The sequence below is a fragment of the Hylobates moloch genome, unplaced genomic scaffold (genome assembly GCF_009828535.3).
Source record: "Hylobates moloch isolate HMO894 unplaced genomic scaffold, HMol_V3 SCAFFOLD_24, whole genome shotgun sequence".
Classification (NCBI taxonomy): domain Eukaryota; kingdom Metazoa; phylum Chordata; class Mammalia; order Primates; family Hylobatidae; genus Hylobates; species Hylobates moloch.
This window is the reverse complement of record NW_026652299.1, coordinates 14500675-14522631: the sequence shown is the minus strand read 5'-3', so window position 1 is coordinate 14522631 and position 21957 is coordinate 14500675. Positions and strand designations below refer to the sequence as shown.

Below are 21957 nucleotides of genomic sequence, written 5' to 3'. Positions count from 1 at the left end.
AGGTGTGGTGGCGGCCACCTGTAGTCCCAGCCAGTCGGGAGGCTGAGGCAGGAGAATGGCGTGAACCCGGGAGGTGGAGCTTGCAGTGAGCCGAGATCCTGCCACTGACTCCAGCCTGGGCGACAGAGCTAGGCTCCGTCTCAGAAAAAAAAAAAAATTAGAACTGATGGGGAGGGATTGACTACAGGGGGACCCCACAAGGGAACTTTTTAGTGGTGATAGAACTGTCCTGCCTCGTGATTTTGATGATGGATACAAGACTGTGCATTTGCCAGAACCCACAGAACTATACAACTACAAAGAGTGAATTTTATTGAATGTACATTAAAAAGCTATGTGTGATGATAAATAATGGAAAAAAAGCAAATAGGCAACTTTTTCTACTAAGAACCTTAATGAAGTTTATGTTTTTTGATCTTGTTTTTCCATTTCAAGAAATCTATTCTTAGGAAAGTAATCAACGTGTTATGGTCAAGAATATTTTTGGGGTGTTATTTATCACAGAGAAATTGAAAACATCTTAATTGTGCAATTATAGTGAGGTAGTTAAATAAATTACCATACTTTTCCCATGTACAGACATTAAAGTTATGTTTCTGAAGGTTAATTACAGAGATAAATGATTATTCTTTAGTGATGTGTTACCAATTTACTCTGTTGACTTGCCCAATCTAACTTAAAAGTTTTGATTATTCAACTATTTAAGAAACTTCTAGATAACTTGAAGTACTTTGTAAAGGTATACCTCATATTGAAGCTGGTCCAGATTCTTTTCTGCAGAGCTAGCTAGACAGCTAAATGAAATGAGTAATCGTATTTCTGACTTTATAATCCTTTCAGTTCCTCTTATACTTTTCTAGCTAAGACAAAATTAGGATGGAGAAAAGACATAGTATATTTAACTCAAATCATTTTTCTATTTGGAATGTCCTTTATCCCCATTTTTACCAATAATAGGAAAACCACATTATGCATAAATAGTGTTTGCAATTTTCTAAATATTATTTTCTATTACACTCTTTGATCCATCATCAAACCCAACAATATACTCAGAAATGTTAGTACTGCCCTTCCTTCCACTTATGGCAGGTATCTTAGGCCTAATAAGCTTAATAATTTTCCAGCGTCACATTTTGGTAAGTGTCAAAAGCAGAACTGAAATCTAGACATCCCAACTACTCATCAACTATTCTGTCCGTTATAATGCACTGTTTATTTGCGCCAATATTTTCCTTTTGAAGAAGCATTTTCTACGTTACAGAGGTCACTTATTCATTTTATTATTTTATTCTGGATTCATCTTTTGAAAATTATACAGAGGTTTTCTGCAAAACTCTCATGAGAAACAAGGTTTCCACATTAAGTAGATGTCATCAGATCATATTTTGAGATGCTACAGTCTGCTTTCTTCTTGTACACCTTCATGGGCAAGAAACCCTCCCCCTGTTGATTTCTGAGGCATGCACTGGAAAAATTGGAATAATTATACCTCAAATACAAACATACAGAAAAGAGTTAGTGCCACAAAATGGAGCTCACATCAGACAATAATTCCGAAAGTCGGTAATTCATATGCAAGAGCCAGGCGTATAGAACAGTGCTTTATAAATCCCACATAGCTCCCTTCAGATATCAAAAAGGAAGGCCAAAGGACTAGAGTGTAGAGTGTTAGCTTAAGCCTGGATCCCACATTGCTGGCTTCCTGGGTCAGCAAGGAGGAGCCTGGGGAGGATGTGGAGAAGATAGTCGATGGTGAGAGTCCCTGGCCCCTCTCATTCTGTGGATGAAATGCTGGGCTGAGGAAATGACAACTATGGAAATTTCAGATAGGTTAAAAGGAAACTGAAAGCAGAGAAAATGGTTCCCTGTGTTTAGGCACAGAGTGGGCCTGAGCTAGCTGCTACCCACCCTCTAAACCAGGTCTCCCCAGGCCTGTTCATCATGTGGGGATAGTCCTGAAATTCCAGAATGCCCCTGTGTGGGCTGTGGAAATGTTAACTGCTCCAGGAAACTAGAACTGGCTTGAAGTCAGGTGTAGGTGGCTGTGAAGTATGTGGACCAGAAGATAGGAAAACTGTGTCATGGACCCTAGAAATTCACAGTGGCTGCAGGTGCACTTTCAAGACTAGGTCATAATACACAAAGACCAATTTGATGGCAATAGCTCAGTTGGAAAACCAGCAAAATTCATACAACATGTCCAACATTGTTACATACATGTTTCTCTGACCCTTGGCTGCTGCCCAGAGAAAATGAGAAAAGAGACAGAGGAGAATTAAAAACCTGAGATTGAGTTAACTCTGAAATATCGAGTTTTACCCTCCAGTGCTAAGTTACTTTAAATGGATACCTTCTTACCCTGTTCTCATCCACCCTGACTACCAGGCTGAAAGGCTTATCAACAAGTTGGCGTTATTTTTAGGAACAACAACAACAACAAAAAACAACGTTTTTTTCCCTGCACTTTAGTTATAGTAATTTTCAGACTCTTTACACAAATATAAAATAGTGATTGCTTCCTCCTGGAATGTGTGACTGGACCCCCTCAATGTAACATTTCAGCACTGACGTGGTTTGGATTTATGACTCTACCCAAATCTCATGTTGAATTGTAATCTCGAATATTGGGAGGAGGGGCCTGATGGGAGGTGACTGGAACATGGAGGCGGATATCCCCCTTGCTATTCTCTTGACTGTGAGTTCTCATGTGATGTGGTTGTTCAAAAGTGTGCAGTATCCCCTCACCCCCGCTTCCTCCTAACTCGGCCCTGTAAGGTGTGACTGCTTCCCCTTCTGCCAATGATGTAAGTTTCCTGAGGCCTTTCCAGCCATGCTTCCTGTATAGCCTGTGGAACCATGAGCCAATTTAACCTCTTTTCTTTATAAATTACCCAGGTCGTTCTTTATAACAGTGTGAGAATGAACTAACACAACCACTAAGACGTTTTGTTAGAGTTTTGCTCGATTTGTTGTTTTTGAGCAACTGCAGTTTTCTCCTAAATCATAGAGTCTGTTTCTGCTTTTTCACGTGTCTTCTCACCTTGAGTAACACCTAGTACGGAATTCATGTACTAAAGGTGTGATCATACTTAGACTTCACAGACTTTCCAGTGGATTGAGCCTTCTGTAGCCAGGTACATAAATTGTCCTGAGAGAGAATAGAGCACTTGAGTATCAGTAGAGCATCATGATTAAAAACATACTCTGACTGGGTTGTCCATGTCCAAATTCAAGCTCCACCATTTACTTGTGTTTGTTCCTACACAGAATATTTAACTTATCCAAGACACAGTGCCTTTATTAATAAAGATAGTTCCCACATAGGACTATTGTGAATTAATGTAGGTTATTTACTTGGGGCAGAAACTGACATCTACCAAGTACTATGCATGTGTTTACTGATATTAATGCTTTGAGGGTTAAATAAGCTAATACTTGTAGAACATAACAGTATGTTTCTGGGTACATCCTAGGTGATCAAATTATTAGCTACTATTATTATATTATTGTATGTTGAAGAGCTTTGTATAGCTACCCAGTTAGTCTTCTGAAACAAACAGCTCACCTGCCACATGGATGCAATTTTAGCTAATTCCTGGCCTTTGTAATCATGTTTATTTGGAAATATTTTAATGTCTCTTTTGGGTTTTCCTCCCATGTTCATTTTAGCCTTTGCTCTATGTTCTCTTTCTTTACTTCTATCAGTTCTTAGAACTTCATTGTTTTTCACTTTGTGAGCATCTTTACATCATTATTATATTTTTTGCCTGTGTTTGTGTAATTTAGCTCATCATACATTGCACAGTTTTTGCTGAATCTCCCTACTTGAGTCTTTACTTATGTGGCCTTGTATTCTATCACTTCTTCCCATCTTTTCATTCTGAACTCTCTTTCATCTACTTATCTTTTCTATGTTGGAAAAGCATTGTTCAGTTCCACCCCATGTCATGATGCAGTTCCAAAATAATCAACGTGCCCACTCTTCTGGGCTTGCTCCCCCAATGCTAGATCTACTGATGAGCTGACAATGAATTGTGTAGAGTCCCTTATTCATGGTTTGGCATTATCTAAAAGTAATGTAAAGAGAAAGATACATGTGAGATATGAACCAGAAAGCAACACAACCCCTAATGGATAAGAATTGAGCTTATTACATATTGCAGATCTGCTTTCCAAACCCAGCTCAGACACTGGCTGTGTAAGGAAAAAACTTTGAGAAAGTTGTGTGTGTGTGTGTGTGTGTGTGTGTGTGTGAGATATGTCTTTGCAAAGACATTTTTCAACTTTGAGAAAGTTTTTTAACTTCCCATGCCTCAGGTGTAACAATAGTGCCAAACTAATGATATTAATATGAATATTCAGTGAAATACTGCATGTGATGTGGTTAGCTAGAGTTTAGTCCACTCCAAGCTTTCCCAACTATCAGATGCTATTGTTATTTTATTGCAGTTGTTAATGTTGTTTTTGTTATTATAATATTTGACATCAAGTTTCCTTATGTATTTTCCTATATGTGTAAGCTAAATAGACAAATATGCTTCCAATTCTGAAATTAGCACCCAAAGACATTAATGGTGTTGTTGGCAATATTAGGATGTTGTACATAGCTTCTGTTTTGCCCTTAGCTTTTGTTCCATATTTTATTGGTTCTGAATATAAACATTTCCTTAGCTGGTTAGGGTCTCAATCCAGAAGTGGCCAGGGGCTACTTGCTTTTGAGGACATAATATTTAGATTTTAAAAATGGAATTAAAAGCATATGAGTTCCACTAAATTTGCTACATACTGTCTGTTGATATCTTACTCAGCTGTGGGCAAGCATTTAATCAAGGTTTATTGGCATTCTTTTCTTAGATTTAAATAGGACATAAAATTTTATGACATGTAGAGTATTTTTGATAACTGTTTCATTATTTTCCATAGTGTAATAGCATACAAGAGGAAATATCAATAAAGTACTCAGTATGCATTATATTTGGACGAGTAAGGTAGTTTGAAGTTTGTATCATAACAAAATGTTGGTCTACTTTTCAAATTACCCTGTGGATTCATGGTTGTCTAGGTTTTTTTATTTTCTTTTTCTTTCTACTTTGTTCATATCTTTATTTTTTCTTTCTCTCTTTGAACACCTGTACTCTAGGGTCAGAAAATAAGAATTATAGACTATGCTGTTTGTTCATTTTTATAAAATATACCTGCTATATATATTTTATTTTTAATTCATATATACATTTGAACTGAAAAAGGAAACATTCTTAAATGATCTTGAGTATATTTATATGTTAAGAATCTTTGTCGTGTCCAAGTGCTTTTGATTCTGCTGGGAATGGGCAGCTATTAGAAGAGTGGTGTGAACTGTAGCCAGGGCCTATTCATCTGGCTATCTATGCCACAGCCCCCAGAATCACCAGCGAGCAAAATTGAGTGATAAATGTGACTCCAGAATTCCACTCCTAGATATATATCCCAAATAAGTAGAAACAGGTATTCAAACAAGTATATGCACATGCATATTCATAGCAGTAGTATTCATAATAACCAAAATATGGGAACAGCCCAAATGTCTATCAACAGATGAATAAACACATTTGAGTATATACATACAATGGAATATTGTTCATTCATAAAATGGAATGAAGTTCTGAAACACGCTGTAAGGTGAATGTGCCTCCAAAATACTATGCTTAAAGAAGCCAGATGCAAAAGATCACAAATATATATAAAATATTCAGAATAAATAAATCCATAGAGACAAAGAATGTAAATTGGCAGTTTCCAGAGGCTGCGGGGAAGAGGTAACAGAAACTGCTCAATGCGTATGGGGCTTTACTTTGGAGTGATTAAAATATCTTGTAACCATTGTGAATGTGCTAAATACCACTGAAATGTTTACTTTAAAACAGCTAATTTTATGTTATGTGAATTTCATTATATTAAATTATTTTTCAAAATCCCAAGTGACACGGTCAAAGCAGCACCATGTTCCATTTTCCCAGAATCATAACTGGTTTAAATAAGTCTATTCCACGAGGAGAGAACAGGGAGTTTGCTGTTATTGATCCCAGGGAGCCTGGTGAGTGCTAGGAATAACTTATAGAGTCTTTTTGAAAGATGAATTCAATTTCTGTCTTAAATATATTCCGTTTTATTATGACATTAGATTATCCGAGCTTGTGAAAATCACTTTTAATGGCTAAGCTTCTGAACTATGTAGGGCTTTATTTTTCATGCTTGCCTGAGAGTTCCATGGTCTCATTGATCCATCCAAGAAAATAAAAACAGGAAAGCATAAATGTTCCTCTTCTGAGATGGGTTCTCTCTGCACAATGGGAAGATAATTATACCAATGTATATGAGCAGATGAGGTTATTTAGACTCAAGTGCTTTATTTTTGGCTGTTAGATGGTTTAGATTAGCCAACCATGTCAATAAAAGGATCTGTATAATTATAAGTTTTTAAATATTTTATGTAAACCAATCTATGAAACTGTTGATTGTCATTTGTACACAAATATGAATAGTAAAGCAAGTGCTTTTCATGGCTGTGACATAAATATCTAGATTTCAGATGAAGAACATTTGTTTTATTTACTTTGTGTGTGTGTGTGTGTGTGTGTGTGTGTGTGTGTGTGTGTGTCTGTGGTATATGTCTTTGCAAAGACATTTTTTAAGGTTCCGTATATTGAGAGCTCACCATGTGTTAGACACCTTGATATGTATGTTGAATAAATGAATCCTTATCCTTAGAATAGCTCTAAAAGGTAAATGCCATTATTTTATTCCTACAAATGAAATAATTGACATTCAAAAATGTTAAGTGGTGTCCTTAAGTGAGTAAATGTTGGTAGCTACAATTCACCTTAATACACTTAATTGAGTCTGGCTGGACATATTGCAGCTGAGACCTCATTGTGCAGGGTTTTTTTTTTTTCAAGATTTCTTTTAAAATAACTCCCACAGGAATTACAGGATGCTTATGACTATTAGTTTTGCTTCCCTAAAGTTCTGATCTATTTGTTCCCTTTTCTGAATTAGCCTGTATAGCCAAACTACCAAAAGTATTGACATTAAAGTTCACTGAGGAACTAGGTATATCAGCTTATAAAAAAAGCTGAGATTTTAAAAAGTATTTGAGTGCCTGAAGTGAATACTGAGAACACTGAATGTGATGGCAGGGAGGATGGTAAATTTGGGTCACGGGAAACCTGAGTAACTGGGAATTTAAGGAAAGCAGAGATATAATAAAACTTATGTTTCGGTCTAGATCATTTGGAATTTGATGTCAAATAACTTCTCCAAAATAGGCTTTCTCTTTTCATCATGCACCTTCAGTATTAACTATCTTCCAGATACCTCATATTTTCCTACCTAACCTTTGCTGATCCTTCCAATGCCTGAAATACCCTCCATCCTTGCCACAAGTTCTCAGCCCTTTTATTTCCCTTATTGGAGGGAACCATGCCAATCCCCTGAATCACTGAAATATTTTATGTTTGAATCACACAGTTGCAACTTGACATTTACTTTTGGGCTTGGTTTTACTTTTATGTGTTAATAGCTCATCTTCATCATTAATCATGAGCTCTAGAAAGATAACTAACAGTCAGTCCATCTATTTTTATCCCATCATATGCCTTGGACATAGTATTTACTCATCAAATAGTAGTTGACAATTTCATAATTCTTTAATGTAGAGTTTTCTCAAAGCATACTCGTAAAAGTACCATTTCTGAAAGAAAGAGAGAGATGCTCTTCAAAAAGTATGGCCCTTGATCAAATACAGATGAAAAGCACTACATCTCATTTACCTTCTAGGAAACTTAACAATATATATTGGCATTTTCAACACTGAGAAATTTTTCAATAATGAAACCAATGTTACTATTTTTAACCCAACACTCACCACCTTTCCCCATACTTTTATTCATAAAACCCCTACAAATATCTTGTTCCTCAAAAATGCTTATTGCAAGACATAGCTTTAAAGTATTTTGTGCACAGAGTATGTTAATAATATTCACAAGTGTGGAAATTAAATTTTGATTAGATGTAGGTTGGGCCTTTTGTATGGCCTGCCTGCTTCTATACTTGGGAAAGTGCTGTATTGGGTGTGTGTGTGTGTGTGTGTGTGTGTGTGTGTGTGTTACACACAGTGTGGACTCAAACTGGAAATAGATTGAGAATGAAGAGAGAATTATTGGAACTGGTCTTTCAGCTTGATTATCTGCTAGAACCTCTATTACTTCTCATAATATGCTTGAAAAGCTTTATTTGTACCTCAAGGGCAATGAGCCTGGCCTCATTTACAAATATGAATGCAGATATTAGCTGTGCACTATCTTCTCCTTCAGGCAGTCTTGCTGACTGTCAGCTTGTTTTATTGACTTCCTCAGAAAAAGAATATCCATCTCCTTGGAATTAGATACAGCATGGTTAATGGGAGAAGCAGAAGTTTAGAGTCAGAGAGTTCGGATTTGCTCCCCAGCTCAGGCCTGTGTAAGCATGAGCAAATTTTCCTCTCTGAGCCTCTGCTCTGAGCCCTCATCTATGAGATGAGATGGATCACACTTGCCATTCAGAGTTTGTTGTGAGGATTCAATAACATATGCAAAGCCTGAGTGATATATGCAAAACACAGTGCCTGGCACGAGGAGATGTTCAATAAATACTAGTCCCCTTCACGTTTATTTTTTTATTTCAGCCAGATCATGACAAGAGAATTTCAAAGCCATAAAGTTATACAAACAAAACTGCCTCTCTCCTATAGTTGCCATTTCACGTTTTATGTTGTTGTTTCAAACAATAAGTGATGTCACTATTCTTTGTGTCCTCTGTTTTTATGAGGAGGCTGTGAATGAGGGGAATAGTAAGAGTTGAGTTATTATCTGTAAAAGAGGGATATTTGAATTCTAATAATAGCAAATAAATAACCTGAGAGTTTTAAGAAGCCATTGTAGTCATTTGAGATATTTTCCCATTACTTAGAAATTATCCCTTTAGTCCTAACATCTGTTAATTATAAAACTCCATTATTTTATAGTTTCTGAAAAATCATGTTCTATGATACGGTATCAAAGGATTGTAAATAGTATTTATAGAAAGGCATTGAGGCAATAGCAAAATTGAGGATCCTTGACATCTGGTGTGTTTGTGTCATATTTTTGAGTATAGTTATTTTTTGGTTTAGCAATGCATTAGGTTATTCAAGGGGGAATAGTAAATGTATTAGGGAGAACTTCAGACTGGCTGTCAACTTTATGTTAACATGTTATATAATTTTAGCCACAGGTCCATTTTCATTTTAGTTTCAAATAATTTACCACTATGAAAAAGGAGAACAAAACAGTCATTGTGTGATAATCTTGCATAAGGTTGCATATTTGGAGGTGAATGTACCCAAAAGAAAACTAGAATTATAAAATTCCTTTTAATTTAGTAGATTAGAAGGCTCAACATAAATTGTGGTTTTCAGGTGAACGGACAGCTCTGACTTCCGTTTTGAGGAAAAGCATGTACTTGTTATATATGGTTGTCCATAACACATCCACCACATCCATCTTTAGCCATCCATGGCTAGATTGTTTCTGAAGGAAGCCAACTTTCTCTCTATGAAGGATTACAAATGGGAGTTTTGCTGTAGTATCTACCTTCCTAAATGCCAAATTATCTCCTGGAAGTTTTTTCTGATGTAAATATTGTGAATGGCTGAAGAAACTATCATTTTTTTTTTGTACTTTAAACTAAAGTAATAGATAAAGCAGTGAGCCTAACTGTTCCTTGGACTGGCCTTGATTGTGCATTAATCACCAACTGTCTTGATCTTGTTGATTGTAGGAGAAGATGTATCAGGGAGTCTTTGCCCAGTTCCCCCTCCTCCTGAAAGGAAGGCTTGTGAAATTCCCTGCCGAATGGACTGTGTGCTAAGCGAGTGGACAGAGTGGTCATCCTGTTCCCAGTCCTGTTCAAATAAAAACTCAGATGGGAAACAGACTAGGTCAAGAACTATCCTGGCACTGGCTGGGGAAGGTGAGTAACAGAAAATGTTTTCACTCCGGATTTATTAGCTCAATTATTATCATTTTTCCTCATTGGTGATAGGGAAGTTTATATGGAGGAAATAGTCATACATAGATGATATCTCTATTCCCCGAATCCAAATTAACAGTTTCATTTCCTTCCGTGCTTTTTCCTTTGATCCTCTAGTTTAGCTATACTGGGTTCACCCATTTACATGAATTGCTTTACCACATACCTGTGTATGGGCCATGGCAATCAGATGGATGTTATTTTTCAATACCCTTCTTAGACAAGAAAGCAGAGTTTGGTTGACACACATCCAAACTGAAGATAGCTTGTGCAGTTGGGAACATAATTAGACTATGTTTAGTGAAAAGAGCTTCAAATTAATAATCAGGAGACATGGCTTCTCAACTGGGAACTGCCACTAACATCTGCAAACTACCTGATGCGCGCATGCTGGTGTCCTGTTCTGTCATGCCAGCATTCTGCAGGAGGGGGCCACAGCATGAAGGCTGTGAAAATGGCCTTGATGAAGCTAAAAAGTGCTATGAGAATATAAGCAGGTGACATCAGAACAAATTAGAGGAGCAGCTGTTCCTGTAATTTATGGTGATGGTCTCTGTTTCCAGCACACGTCATTTCTTTCATGCCCTCCCTTGGCTTTTTCTGCCCATGGCTCAGTTAGAACAGCAGGATAGCATGGCCACTGGCTGTGAGAAACTACTTTCTAAGTAAGTTTCTGTTCTTTGATCCTGAGAAATGGGGCCAGGGTCAAGATAAATGAAGATTTTCATATTCTTAAAGTGAAGTTGGTTCCTTCTCTCTTTTTTTGTTTCTGGAAGGGATGAATGGGAAAAAAATCAAGAATAACAAAACCAAGGTCACAAATCTTGGGCATTTGGCCCACTGAATAAACCATTAAAGTGTGGAAGAGTAGGCAAAGATTGATGCTTTAGATAAATACCACTTTTTATATGGGTATAAAAATGTGAGAAAAGGACAATAATAAAATTGGATTGTCTGACTCATCCAAGAGTCTGTGGATGCATATATGTCTGGTCTTCCTGCAGAGCATAGCACATTGTCAGGTATTATTTCAGAGTTTAAGGAGTGCCTTTCTTCTCCAAACTTTAACAGATATTTCTGGATTTCTCAAATTACAGTGAAATGCACTGCTTGATGGAGAATGGGTGTCTTAAAATGGTTCTCTTAGAAAAATAACGCCTCCCTTAGGAAAGGAACACCGTGCTGCATAAGGGGTGTGTGTGTCTGTGTGTGTGTTCATTCAAGATAATATCACTTGGAGGTCATAGACTATTCTAACTGGCTAATACATGAATATATGAAGCATAGAAATATTTTTTGAAAAGCAGGTTTCTTTGGAGTTTATCTCAGAGATGCATGCTGCAGTGGTGGGTAACAGAGTCAATTAATTTTAAAATCTAATTGATGTGGACTGCTGCTGTTATTTAGTGGAAAAGAGTGTACAATATTATCCTCAGGTGTTGCTCAGGACAAAAATCCCTGTTCTTAGATTGGGAAGAACAGCACAGTGGCTCAGGTCTTTGGAAGGCTGTGTCAGCAAAGCTGTCTCTCTATACCGTTAAAGCAGCAGAAACAACAAAAACAAGAGCAGCAACAACTATGTATTGTCTTTTGTTCTTATTTTTGGCAGGTGGAAAGCCATGTCCCCCTAGTCAGGCTCTCCAAGAGCATCGTTTGTGTAATGACCATTCCTGTATGCAGCTTCACTGGGAGACATCACCTTGGGGCCCCTGTTCTGAGGACACTTTGGTAACTGCCCTTAATGGAACCATTGGCTGGAACGGAGAAACCACGTGTGGTGTAGGCATTCAGACTCGGAGGGTCTTCTGTGTCAAGAGTCATGTGGGGCAAGTGATGACCAAAAGGTATTTATTAGCCTGTTACTGAAAATGCATTTGCTTATTTCATGTTGAGTATTTTTAGTTGAAAGCATTTATCAAGCAATAGATATTTCTGGGTCTCTGATAGAGTAAGGTGGTTTGTTTTTGCTGTTTGACCATTAAAGATTAAAACATGTGCCTCAAACAAAGATAAACACGGTTATGATATGTATCACTGGTGCATTTATAATACGTATTAATATATCAGTTCATGGATAAAAATGAATAGTGTCCACAAACATTGAATGCGTTTGAATAATCAAATTTTCTAGAGCTGATCTCTGTATTTTTTACTCTCCTCAAATCACATAAAGACGAGGTCAACATAAAGCTAGGTTCTGTGCTTTGAAATATAGGGTTATGTCCTACTCTTCTTTAGACTCCACAGATCTTTCCTGCATTACATAGATACATCCATACAGCCATTCTAATTAGACTAATGAATCCGTGCCCTCCGGGAGCTTACAATCTCATGCATGTTGTACTCTCTGTACATGAAGATGTAAAACTTTTTAAAGACAGTAGGAAAATATGGGCTTGGAAATTAGGATATAGATGTCAAAAAGGATCAAGAACAACTGCAAATGATGGGAGGAAAAAAAGTAACTGCCTAAAGAACTGGCTAGACCAAATGAGGAGTTGTATGTTTTCCTAAAGTCCCTGTGGGAAGGCTGGTAAAGAAGAAAACAGAAGGGCCCTATGCATTATAGAGAGACTTGTGACTGGTCTATCTGGAGAGATTCCCAATGGCCATATTTGGAGACCCCACTCCAGGCACAGGGTGTGGGCCACTAGGATGAGCTGGTGCCAGCTTTGGTCTAGCATCATAAGCTAGGCAACATAGAGTCCCTCCCCAGGAATTTTCAAGCTGGGAGAAGGAAACTCATTTTTTTTCTGTTCATGATACTCTAAGCATATGAGCTGAGAGTTGCCACAGACAAGGTCAGGTCTGGTGGAAAAAGTAAAAGGAGAGATTCATTCTGATGCTCAGGAAGAAACAGATATGCAGTCGGAATAAATCCTGGCAGCACTGAACCGTGGTCCTGTCCCTACTGATTACACCCTGCCCTCCATGGCAAAATATGAAAATACATTCGGTGTTCTGCCTAATTCAATTTAATTTGTGTTTCTCTCATGGGCAATGGAAACACTGAATAATTTCGTCTGGGGAACCACGGTGAAGGGTTCTGGGCCTGATCCACACTGCCATAGAAACCACTTTGGCCATGTGTAAGGAAAGTCACCCAAGCTCCGTTATGGGAAATGAACTGCTTACGGCAGATAGAGTGCAGACTGGCAGACACTGCCCGGAGCTTGTGTCAGAGCATTTGATGAGCAGATGGTTTTGCAAATACACATGAAGATGTGTATTTGCAAGTCATACTGTGACTTGAAGGGAAGCATAGCCTGGAACACCTCACCTTTCTCTTCTCCTAAATGTGGCTCCCAGAGTGCTGGGATTGGGTGTTCTTTCTTGTTCCAACCCTAGTCTAGCACAGCATCTGGAAGGTAGTTAGTATAAACATTTCTGGAATTTATGAATGAGCTAAACCTATGTGTAGAGGAGTGATAGGTTTGCCAAGGATTGGATATGAAGATCAAGGGAAGCTGATGTTTATCTTTTGCTTCAAGAAAAACATATCTAATCTCCCATGATAAATTTTATTAAAGGGGACTATCATGAAAAGTAGTGAACATGTCATACCTATACCTGCTCTTTTTAGCTCATAAATACTGTTTTTGCTGTAGAACCTAACTCTACATTGCTAGCAGTGTTTTTGGAAATGTCAGCTTGTATTAGTTGTGTTTTTCAACTTACCTGGTAGCCATAGCACCACATAGATTGATTGGACTAATGAATCAATGGAAGTTATAGACAAATATGGACAATAACATTTGGTATTACCTGCTACAGGTGATAACCTAAGTCATGAGGTTATAGTAAGGTTCTGAAAGTTTTATAAAGATGTTATGCAGACATGAGAACTCCTTTTATCTGAGAAGGATTGAAGCCTAGATAATGTTTATTTTTATGACCTAAATTTTCAACTGCTCAAGAAAAGATGCACGAAAGATTAGGATGAATATAAAAATAAATATAACTATGGCTTAGACGTATGAGTAACCTTACATAAAATGCAGCAAACTGTTATTCTTTATAGTGATGAAAAATTTTAGCATGCCTGAAGCCTGGTCTCCTTTCCACAAAGCTTTTCAACTTTGAACCACCTTGACAGGAAAAATCCACTGGACATGAATGTAGCTTCTTTATATTTTAGCAAAGGGGCATTAGAATTGAAACTGATACCTATTCCATAAATTATCATCACATTTTAAAGGGCTATTTGGACAGAAAAAGTTGAGTTATATGTTCAAATCAGCATCTATTTCTTCTTGTATCATCATTATTACTTTGCATAACAGTTTCGTGAAGGTTTCTGAGCACATCAGCCTACTCAAATGTTAAAGATGATTTGAGAAAAAAAATCACAGGAACAGAATTTTGTAGTTTAAAACATAATTAATAATAAGCTAATATGCATTTGTTTTAAAATGTAGATAAGTGAGACTAAAATATTATTACAGTAAATCATCTCCAGTTTTGCTGTGGTTTACCAACACAGAAAAATCAATTGCACAGATGTTTTCCCTAACATACATACACAAATATAAAGACATTGCTAATTACTTTCTGTACTGTTAATGAGGCTGGAGACTTAACAACCTAGTTTTAATTCTGACTGTATGTCTCCAAATAATCCTGTTAAACACGAGCAGCCTGCATTGACTTTAGTGAAATTAATTAAAATTCTTGAGGTTAATGAGATTAATTGAGCTAAGAAAATAATACCTAGTGTCCAGTGAAGCACCCAGGGAGATTATCAGCAATATAAAGTATCCTTCGCTATGCCTCCAAAAATATATTTTTCCTCTTTTTCACATGAAAGTCATTGCAGTGGGAAAAGATCCCCTGTCATATATGAAATCTTTGGGATGGGGATAGAGAAATGGAAAAAAAGAAGAAAATATCCTAGAGAAAGAGTGGGCTTCAGAAAACAGAGAAGGAAGCATGTCTCCATGGAACGTGTGGTTCAAAATAATGTTATATCTCTAAACCCACTGCCCTGAGAGGCATAGAGTTTCTCGCAAGTTCTTGTGTCCCTGGGTTGGTGTTTTGGTTTCCATGTAATTGTACATGTGAGACTATTACCATTGTACGAGTAGTAGAACTGATCATATCAGAAAATGAGATCTGGCTGGGCACAACTGAATGAGAGTGAGAGCTTGTTGGGATCTTCCTGAAGTTGTGTTCGGTTTTGTTTTACTATTCAATGCTTTTCTTTCCCCAGTGGCAGTGTACAAAAAATAATGATAATAAAGATTGAAAACACATAACTCAAAGCCTTTCAAAGTTCCTGATAAGGTGCTTTCTGCTTTTAATGTGAAAACAACTGGCATTTTGTGAGATATAGCAATAAATAGCTCCATTTAAACATTTAATGTTTAAAAGCTTGGCAGGTTTCCCCATCTAGCTGAGTGAGATGAATACATCAGTTCCTGGGTCAGATGACTAATTATGGAGGTGTAGCTGAAAAATGGCAGGTCTTTGTAGCTCAATGTGATGTATTTCAGCACAGTGCTTATAAGAAGCTGAAGCTAGCTGGGCACGGTGGCTCATGCCTGTAATCCCAGCACTTTGGGAGGCTGAGGCGGGTGGATCACCTGAGGTCAGGAGCTTGAGACCAGCCTGGCCAACATGGTGAAACCCCATCTCTACTAAAAATACAAAAATTAGCCAGGAGTGGTGGCAGGTGCCCGTAATCCCAGCTACTCGGTAGGCTGAGGCAGGAGAATCGCTTGAACCTGGGAGGCAGAGCTTGCAGTGAGCTGAGGTGGCAGGCCATTACACTCCAGCCTGGGCAATAAGAGAGAAACTCTGTCTCAAAAAAAAAAAAAAAAAAAAAAAAAAAAAAAGCTGAAGCCTACAATAAGGCCAAGAGACAAGAGTTATAGAACATTCCAGTGCAAGTCCAGGAAAATATATTCATTGAAATGGAATTCATTCCCTTTTATGGAGAGCATTACTAATCCATAATCAGAGTATTACGTGAAAGCAGGAAGTTAAATTTTGACAAAAGGCAAGGGACCATGTATGCTTACTAACTAAAAAGTGAATCCATCTGTTTCTCTGGGTTTCAAGGCTTCAGTTTTGTTGTGGAAATAGCTGGAGAAATAAGTCTAACATTCCCCAGGGATTTATTTGTCTTCAGGCTTCGATAGCACAGAATACTATACAATTATTCACTTAATGTTGCTAAACATTTACACTGAGCTAAATATGGGATTTTTAAGGCATGATATAAAATGGAATTCTACCATCAAGGCACTCAAAATTATTGTACGTACAGCATGTGCGTGTATGTGCACACACACAGCATCAGCACCCCAAAAGTTATCAAAAGTCTTTTCTCTGTCAGTGATAATACAGTGATAAAGAAAACCAACTTTGTTGTTTTTAGAAGTTGGAGAGAACCTAGGTTGCTAATAGCCAAAGACTGTATTTTTGAAGACTATGAGAAAATTTATGGAAACTGGAAATGTGATGATGCATGAAAGGACAGACAATGTGTAAATAGGAAGAGAAAGTTGAATCCCTGAGGAAAGGATAAACCTCATTGGCAGGGGAAGTGACAAAAAGACAATTTCCATTGCAACAAAATATTTGACCCTCATCAAACCAAAAATAACTTGCATTTCCAGGAAAGCCCACAGTTCATTTCTTCTATAATAGCACTGTAACCTAAGCTTGACCTTTGCCCTTGAGGGAATGATACTCTTTCTCTCTTTTGGACTTAAGAGAAAAAGAGAGAGAAAGGGCCATATCACGGAGAGTTCAAGTATTACCCAGTGAGTGTTTATGGTGAGTGATGCCAGTAAAGGGTCAATAAAATGGACAATATCAGTTCCCTAAAAGAGATTAATGCCTACTCCTAATCGAAGGGGATAAAGTTCCTGAGATATTAGCAGCTCTCTATAGAAAGCTTGAAGTGTTGCACCACAAATATTTCCAGGCTGTTCTGTGAATGTTTGAGTGTTGGGTGGGTCCATATGGGAACCCTTGTGACTCCTGGGCACAGGAAGTCAGCATCACTCAGGTTGTGTTTTCATTCCCAGCTATCTACCAGGAGAGGTTGGAGAAGAGTTAGAATAAATGGCAATTCAATTCATTTTTAGAATACCTTAAAAAATTAATAAGGGACTTAGGAATGATTTTAGTGTTTTCTTATCTTGACTAAAGTATCATATAAATTTTCCTTACCAGAGTAGCTTGTTTAAATAACACTATATCCTGATAATGACACTCGTCTTTCTTTCTCTTGTGAAGCTCATTGAATCAATCTATTTTATAGATGATTTGTGTGTATGTATGTATTAAAGATAGTTAATAATAATAATGCCACTAATAAGAATGAATTTATGAGCAATTTTTTCTGGGTATATATCTTTTAATTTTAGTTTTTTTTTTTAATCAAAGCATTACATGTTTTATTGTATAAGTAAAATAACAGAGGGACTGATGGTGGAAAGCAGTAGGTTCTCAACCACCTCCTCCTCCACTTCATATCCTACTTCCTTAACACAACCACTTTTTTTTTTTTGAAATAATTATAGATCCACAGCAACTTGCAAAAATTGTACAGAGAGATCTATGTACCCTTCACTCAGCTTCCCCCAGCTGTAACATCTTACATAACCATAATACACTATCAAAGCCAGAAAATGTATTTATATAGCACAACCACTTTTTAACAGTTGCTGAATTTTTTTCTGTCTCTCTCTGAATTTTGATTGGGAAAACAGACACATAGTTCACCAATATAAAAAGGTGAACATTTGGAAGACTTATGCCACCCCGGCTCTCATTCACCCACTTCCCTCCTCCTTCCCTGTCACCGACAACCACTTTATTCATTCTGCATCTACCTCCCCTGTATCTTTATGTGGATACAAGCAAATTCAAGTGTATATCACTGACCCTTCTCCCTTTCTGGTGTTTGCCTCCTAACTCTAAAGGATATATTTTTCACAGAAGAGCCACGTAGCTCTGCATTTATCAATTTAAAATTGTCATTCTGTGATTTGCTCCCATGAAAGTAATCAACCTCAGCTCATTTCCACTACTGCCTCTCCCAACTCCTCCCAGAATGTTGGCATTCTGTTGGTTGGTTACAGTAGTACTTTTGATCAAGTTTCTTAGAACCTTTGTCAAAGTCAGTTTGGGATGCTTTAACAAAAATACCATAGACTGGTTGGCTGAAGCAACAAACACGTTTATTTCTGACAGTTTTGGAGACTGAAAGTCTGAGATCAGGGTGATCTCATGGTTGAATTCCAGGAAAAGCCCTCTTGCTGGTTTGCAGATGGCCATCTTCTTGTATCTTCACATGGTGGAGAACACAGAGAGGAAGCCAGCTACTTGATGTCTCTTTGTAAGGGACACTAATGCCGTTCATGAGAGCTCCAACCTCATGATCTAATTATCTCCTAAAGGCTCCACCACCAGATGTTTTTACTTTGGGGGTTAGGTTTCAACATACAGATTTTGGGAGGGACACAAACATTTTGTTCATAATGACTTTGTCTCATTTCATTGTGTTTAGCTCAACTCTCTGAACACCTGCTTTGTTGGAGGAGGACATCCAGTGTCCATCCTGTCTCCTCTTTCTAGTTCTCATCCTGGACTCTCTCTGACCAGAATGATGTTTTGGAACATTTTATCCCAAAACAAAATTTATTCTTCTGTGTTTTGCCTATGCATTGTTTCTAAAATGTTAACACTATGAAATTGCTTTCGGATTTATAATTATGTAAGTTGATGAGGTCTGATGTCACTCAGATTCCTCTCCCTTCTTAGATGACCCATTTTTCTTCCTTTTTGCCTTAATAGTTATTAGTTTCTGTTCTGCCCGCCCTCCTTCCCTCCTTCCTTCTTTTTCTCTCACTCTTTCTCTCTCTTTCTTTCTTTTTTAGAGACAGGGTCTTGCTCTATTGGCCAGGCTCTGGAGTGCAGGAGTGTGATCATAGCTCACTGCAGCCTTGAACTCCTGGGCTTCAGTGATCCTCTGGCCTCAGCCTTCCAAGTAGCTAGGACTACAGGCATGTACCCCCATGCCCAGCTAATATTTTTTATATTTTTTTGTAGACACCCGATCTGGCTCTGTTGCCCAGGCTAGTGTTTAACTTCTGGCCTCAAGCAATACTCCCGCCTCGGCCTCCCAAAGCGTTGGGATTACTAGTTTCTCCTCTTAACGTTTTCTTTGTTTTTGAAATTTGGACAGTCCCTGTATTTGCATGTTGGTCATTTTGTATACACTTCCTGGGTTTTTCACTCTCAATTATCATCCCTTTTCAATTCCGTAATAGTGAAGTCCATTATTTCCTCATCAATTTTCTCTTTTCCGTTTTTCTCTGTTCTCTCTTACTGGAAGTCTATTAATTGTCTGTTTAAACTTGCTAGACTGGTGTTTTCTCAATCATAATTTTTTCAGGTGCTTTGTCTCCATGAAGCTTTGGGTCCATTACTTATTTCAACACCTCAGCTTATATGAAACTGAAGATTATAATGCTCATCATTGCTGTTAAGAGTAACTGAAAACATGTAGGCAGAGCCCTTAACTCGGCACTGGCTATCCAATACGGAGCTCACGCTATTAAACTTTATACACACTGCATCTCTGTTCTTTATATGAAACTTATGGGAAACAGAATTTAAAAACCAAATGTATAGTGTAAAGTGCTTTCCTGTTTTTCTTCTTGGTGTAACACCGTTGTAGAATATAATAAATGTGATTGTTAGCCATCTCTACTCTAAAAACAAGCAAGCAAACAAACAAAAACTTGCTTGCTATTTGCTGAGACTTTAATTTTCCAAATAATTGTGAATCCATTAACTATTTATATTACTTTCTTCCCAAGTCTGGGCACTAAATTATTTATCAGCAAAGTAATAAAATCAGTATCTTTTTCCTTGTTAATGCTGGTTAGTATATTTGTTATTAACAGTCTGTCATATGTTGCTTCTTCCAACTTGTCAGTCTACGTGTTCTATAGAAATACCTGTTAATTGGCCAGGCGCAGTGTCTCACGCCTGTAATCCCAGCACTTTGGGAGGCCGAGGAGGTCAGATCACGAGGTCGAGAGATTGAGATTATCCTGGTTAACATGGTGAAACCCCGTCTCTACTAAAAATACAAAAATTAGCCAGGCGTGGTGGCACGCCTGTAATCCCAGCTACTTGAGAGGCTGAGGCATGAGAGTCATTGAACTTGGGAGGTGGAGGTTGCAGTGAGCCGAGATCGTGCCACTGCACTCCAGGCTGAGGGACAGAGTGAGACTCCATCTTGGGAAAAAAAAAAAGAAAAAAGGAAAGAAATACCTGTTAACCATTTAAGTAGTCTAGAATGCTGTCAATGATCAAAGATTCCTAGTATTTTTCACTGACCATCAAAGATTTTTGTTTTCCAATATATTTTTATATTTCTTTTATAATCCTTCCTTTTGTAGAATATTGCTAATTTGATATATCACCCTGAATAAAACATTTAAAATAATATTTCAGTTTTTTCCTTCTGAAAAAGATAAAATTAGTTGATGCTGGTGGTGAGACACTTTCTTGGCATTCATCTTTCATTGGTTTCAGAGGTTTTTTTTTACTGGTGTAGTAAAAAGTTATTTTGGTCTCTGGGTCAAGAGAGCTGAGGTCTGCTTCAGGCTCTGCCTCCAGCTTTGAGCGCTTGGGCAAGTAGCTTCACCTTCAGGAGTCTTTCTTCCCTCACCTGTTAAAGGAACATGAGAGCCTTAATATTTTCGGTTCTAAAATCCTATAGTTCTGTGTTCAACCACTTAGTCTCTCAAAGAGGCATTCACATGGTCTCTTCACATTGACAGATGTCCAGATTCTACTCGACCTGAAACCGTGCGCCCCTGTTTTCTCCCATGCAAAAAAGACTGTATTGTGACTGCTTTCAGCGAGTGGACACCCTGCCCGGGGATGTGCCAAGCAGGTAGGTGGATGCTGCGTTCTTAGTCCTTTCTTCCCTAACCTGTTGTTTCTCCACAGCTAAGTAAGTGAGAGGTTGTGGAATGCGAGCACCATTTTTTTTTTATTTGCCTGTCACCCTGGAAACAAGTTTGGTAAAGTTTGTAAATGAAGTCTTTGTGTTTCCAAATCTATCAGAGCTTGGAAGAGAAAACATATTCTCTTAATTTATGTCATAGTTCCACCTGTGTGTATTGCAGGAGTATTCATCTTCTACTGACCCCATTGTGGCATTGTGAACAGTCATTCCCAAGTGATTCCTTATAAAGCATCATCACTATCACAGTTTCTATGTGGCTCTTGTGTATCTGGACCCCAGTTCCAGGTATCCTCATTGGAATATAGGGCTTGAATACGATGCTCACATCACTGATGAATATAAGTACATGGAGTACAAGAGCAGATACATTACAAAGTGTTGAACAAGTACAGAAATTGGCAATATATGATTTGTATTTCTTTATTCTTAATGGTGATACTTTATACATCTGGGTATATTTGAAGGGATTTAATCCAGGATACTTAATAGCAAAGTCCTAGATGAACACATAGGAGTATATGCTAAAGTGACCCTCTCTCTTAGAACAGATCTTTTCCCCAAAGCATACTGCAGCTCCCATCATATGATGGGCTAGTTCATGTGAAGATATAATTAATCCTCATCCCAAAACTCCATTTTGGCCTAAGATCTAGAGCTAATAACTCGGTCCGTCTCTTCTAGTCTCATACACTAGCCTTGGCCCTTTGGATCTTACCGTTGCATGATTACAAAAGGCAAATCCAAGAAAAGGAAAGACAGAAATAATATTACCTCTAATGTCCAGAGTTCAGTGAGTCTCATCCACTGGTCCCTGGGCTTCTCTTGGCAGCCATGTCCTCTCAAGCAGGGCATATCTGTCTTGCTGCACCAGC

General features: G+C 37.8%; 1 protein-coding gene across 2 annotated transcripts in view; it reads left to right on the top strand.

The window, feature by feature from the left end:
• The window catches only part of THSD7B (thrombospondin type 1 domain containing 7B), a 919482-nt gene that overhangs the window by 473903 nt on the left and 423622 nt on the right, over positions 1–21957 (top strand). For both annotated transcript variants that reach the window (XM_032145845.1, XM_058434423.1), the window contains 3 exons: positions 9835–10026; positions 11696–11930; positions 20895–21010. In XM_032145845.1, coding sequence (XP_032001736.1) covers positions 9835–10026; positions 11696–11930; positions 20895–21010 — 543 coding nt within the window. The remainder of the gene's footprint in view (positions 1–9834; positions 10027–11695; positions 11931–20894; positions 21011–21957) is intronic.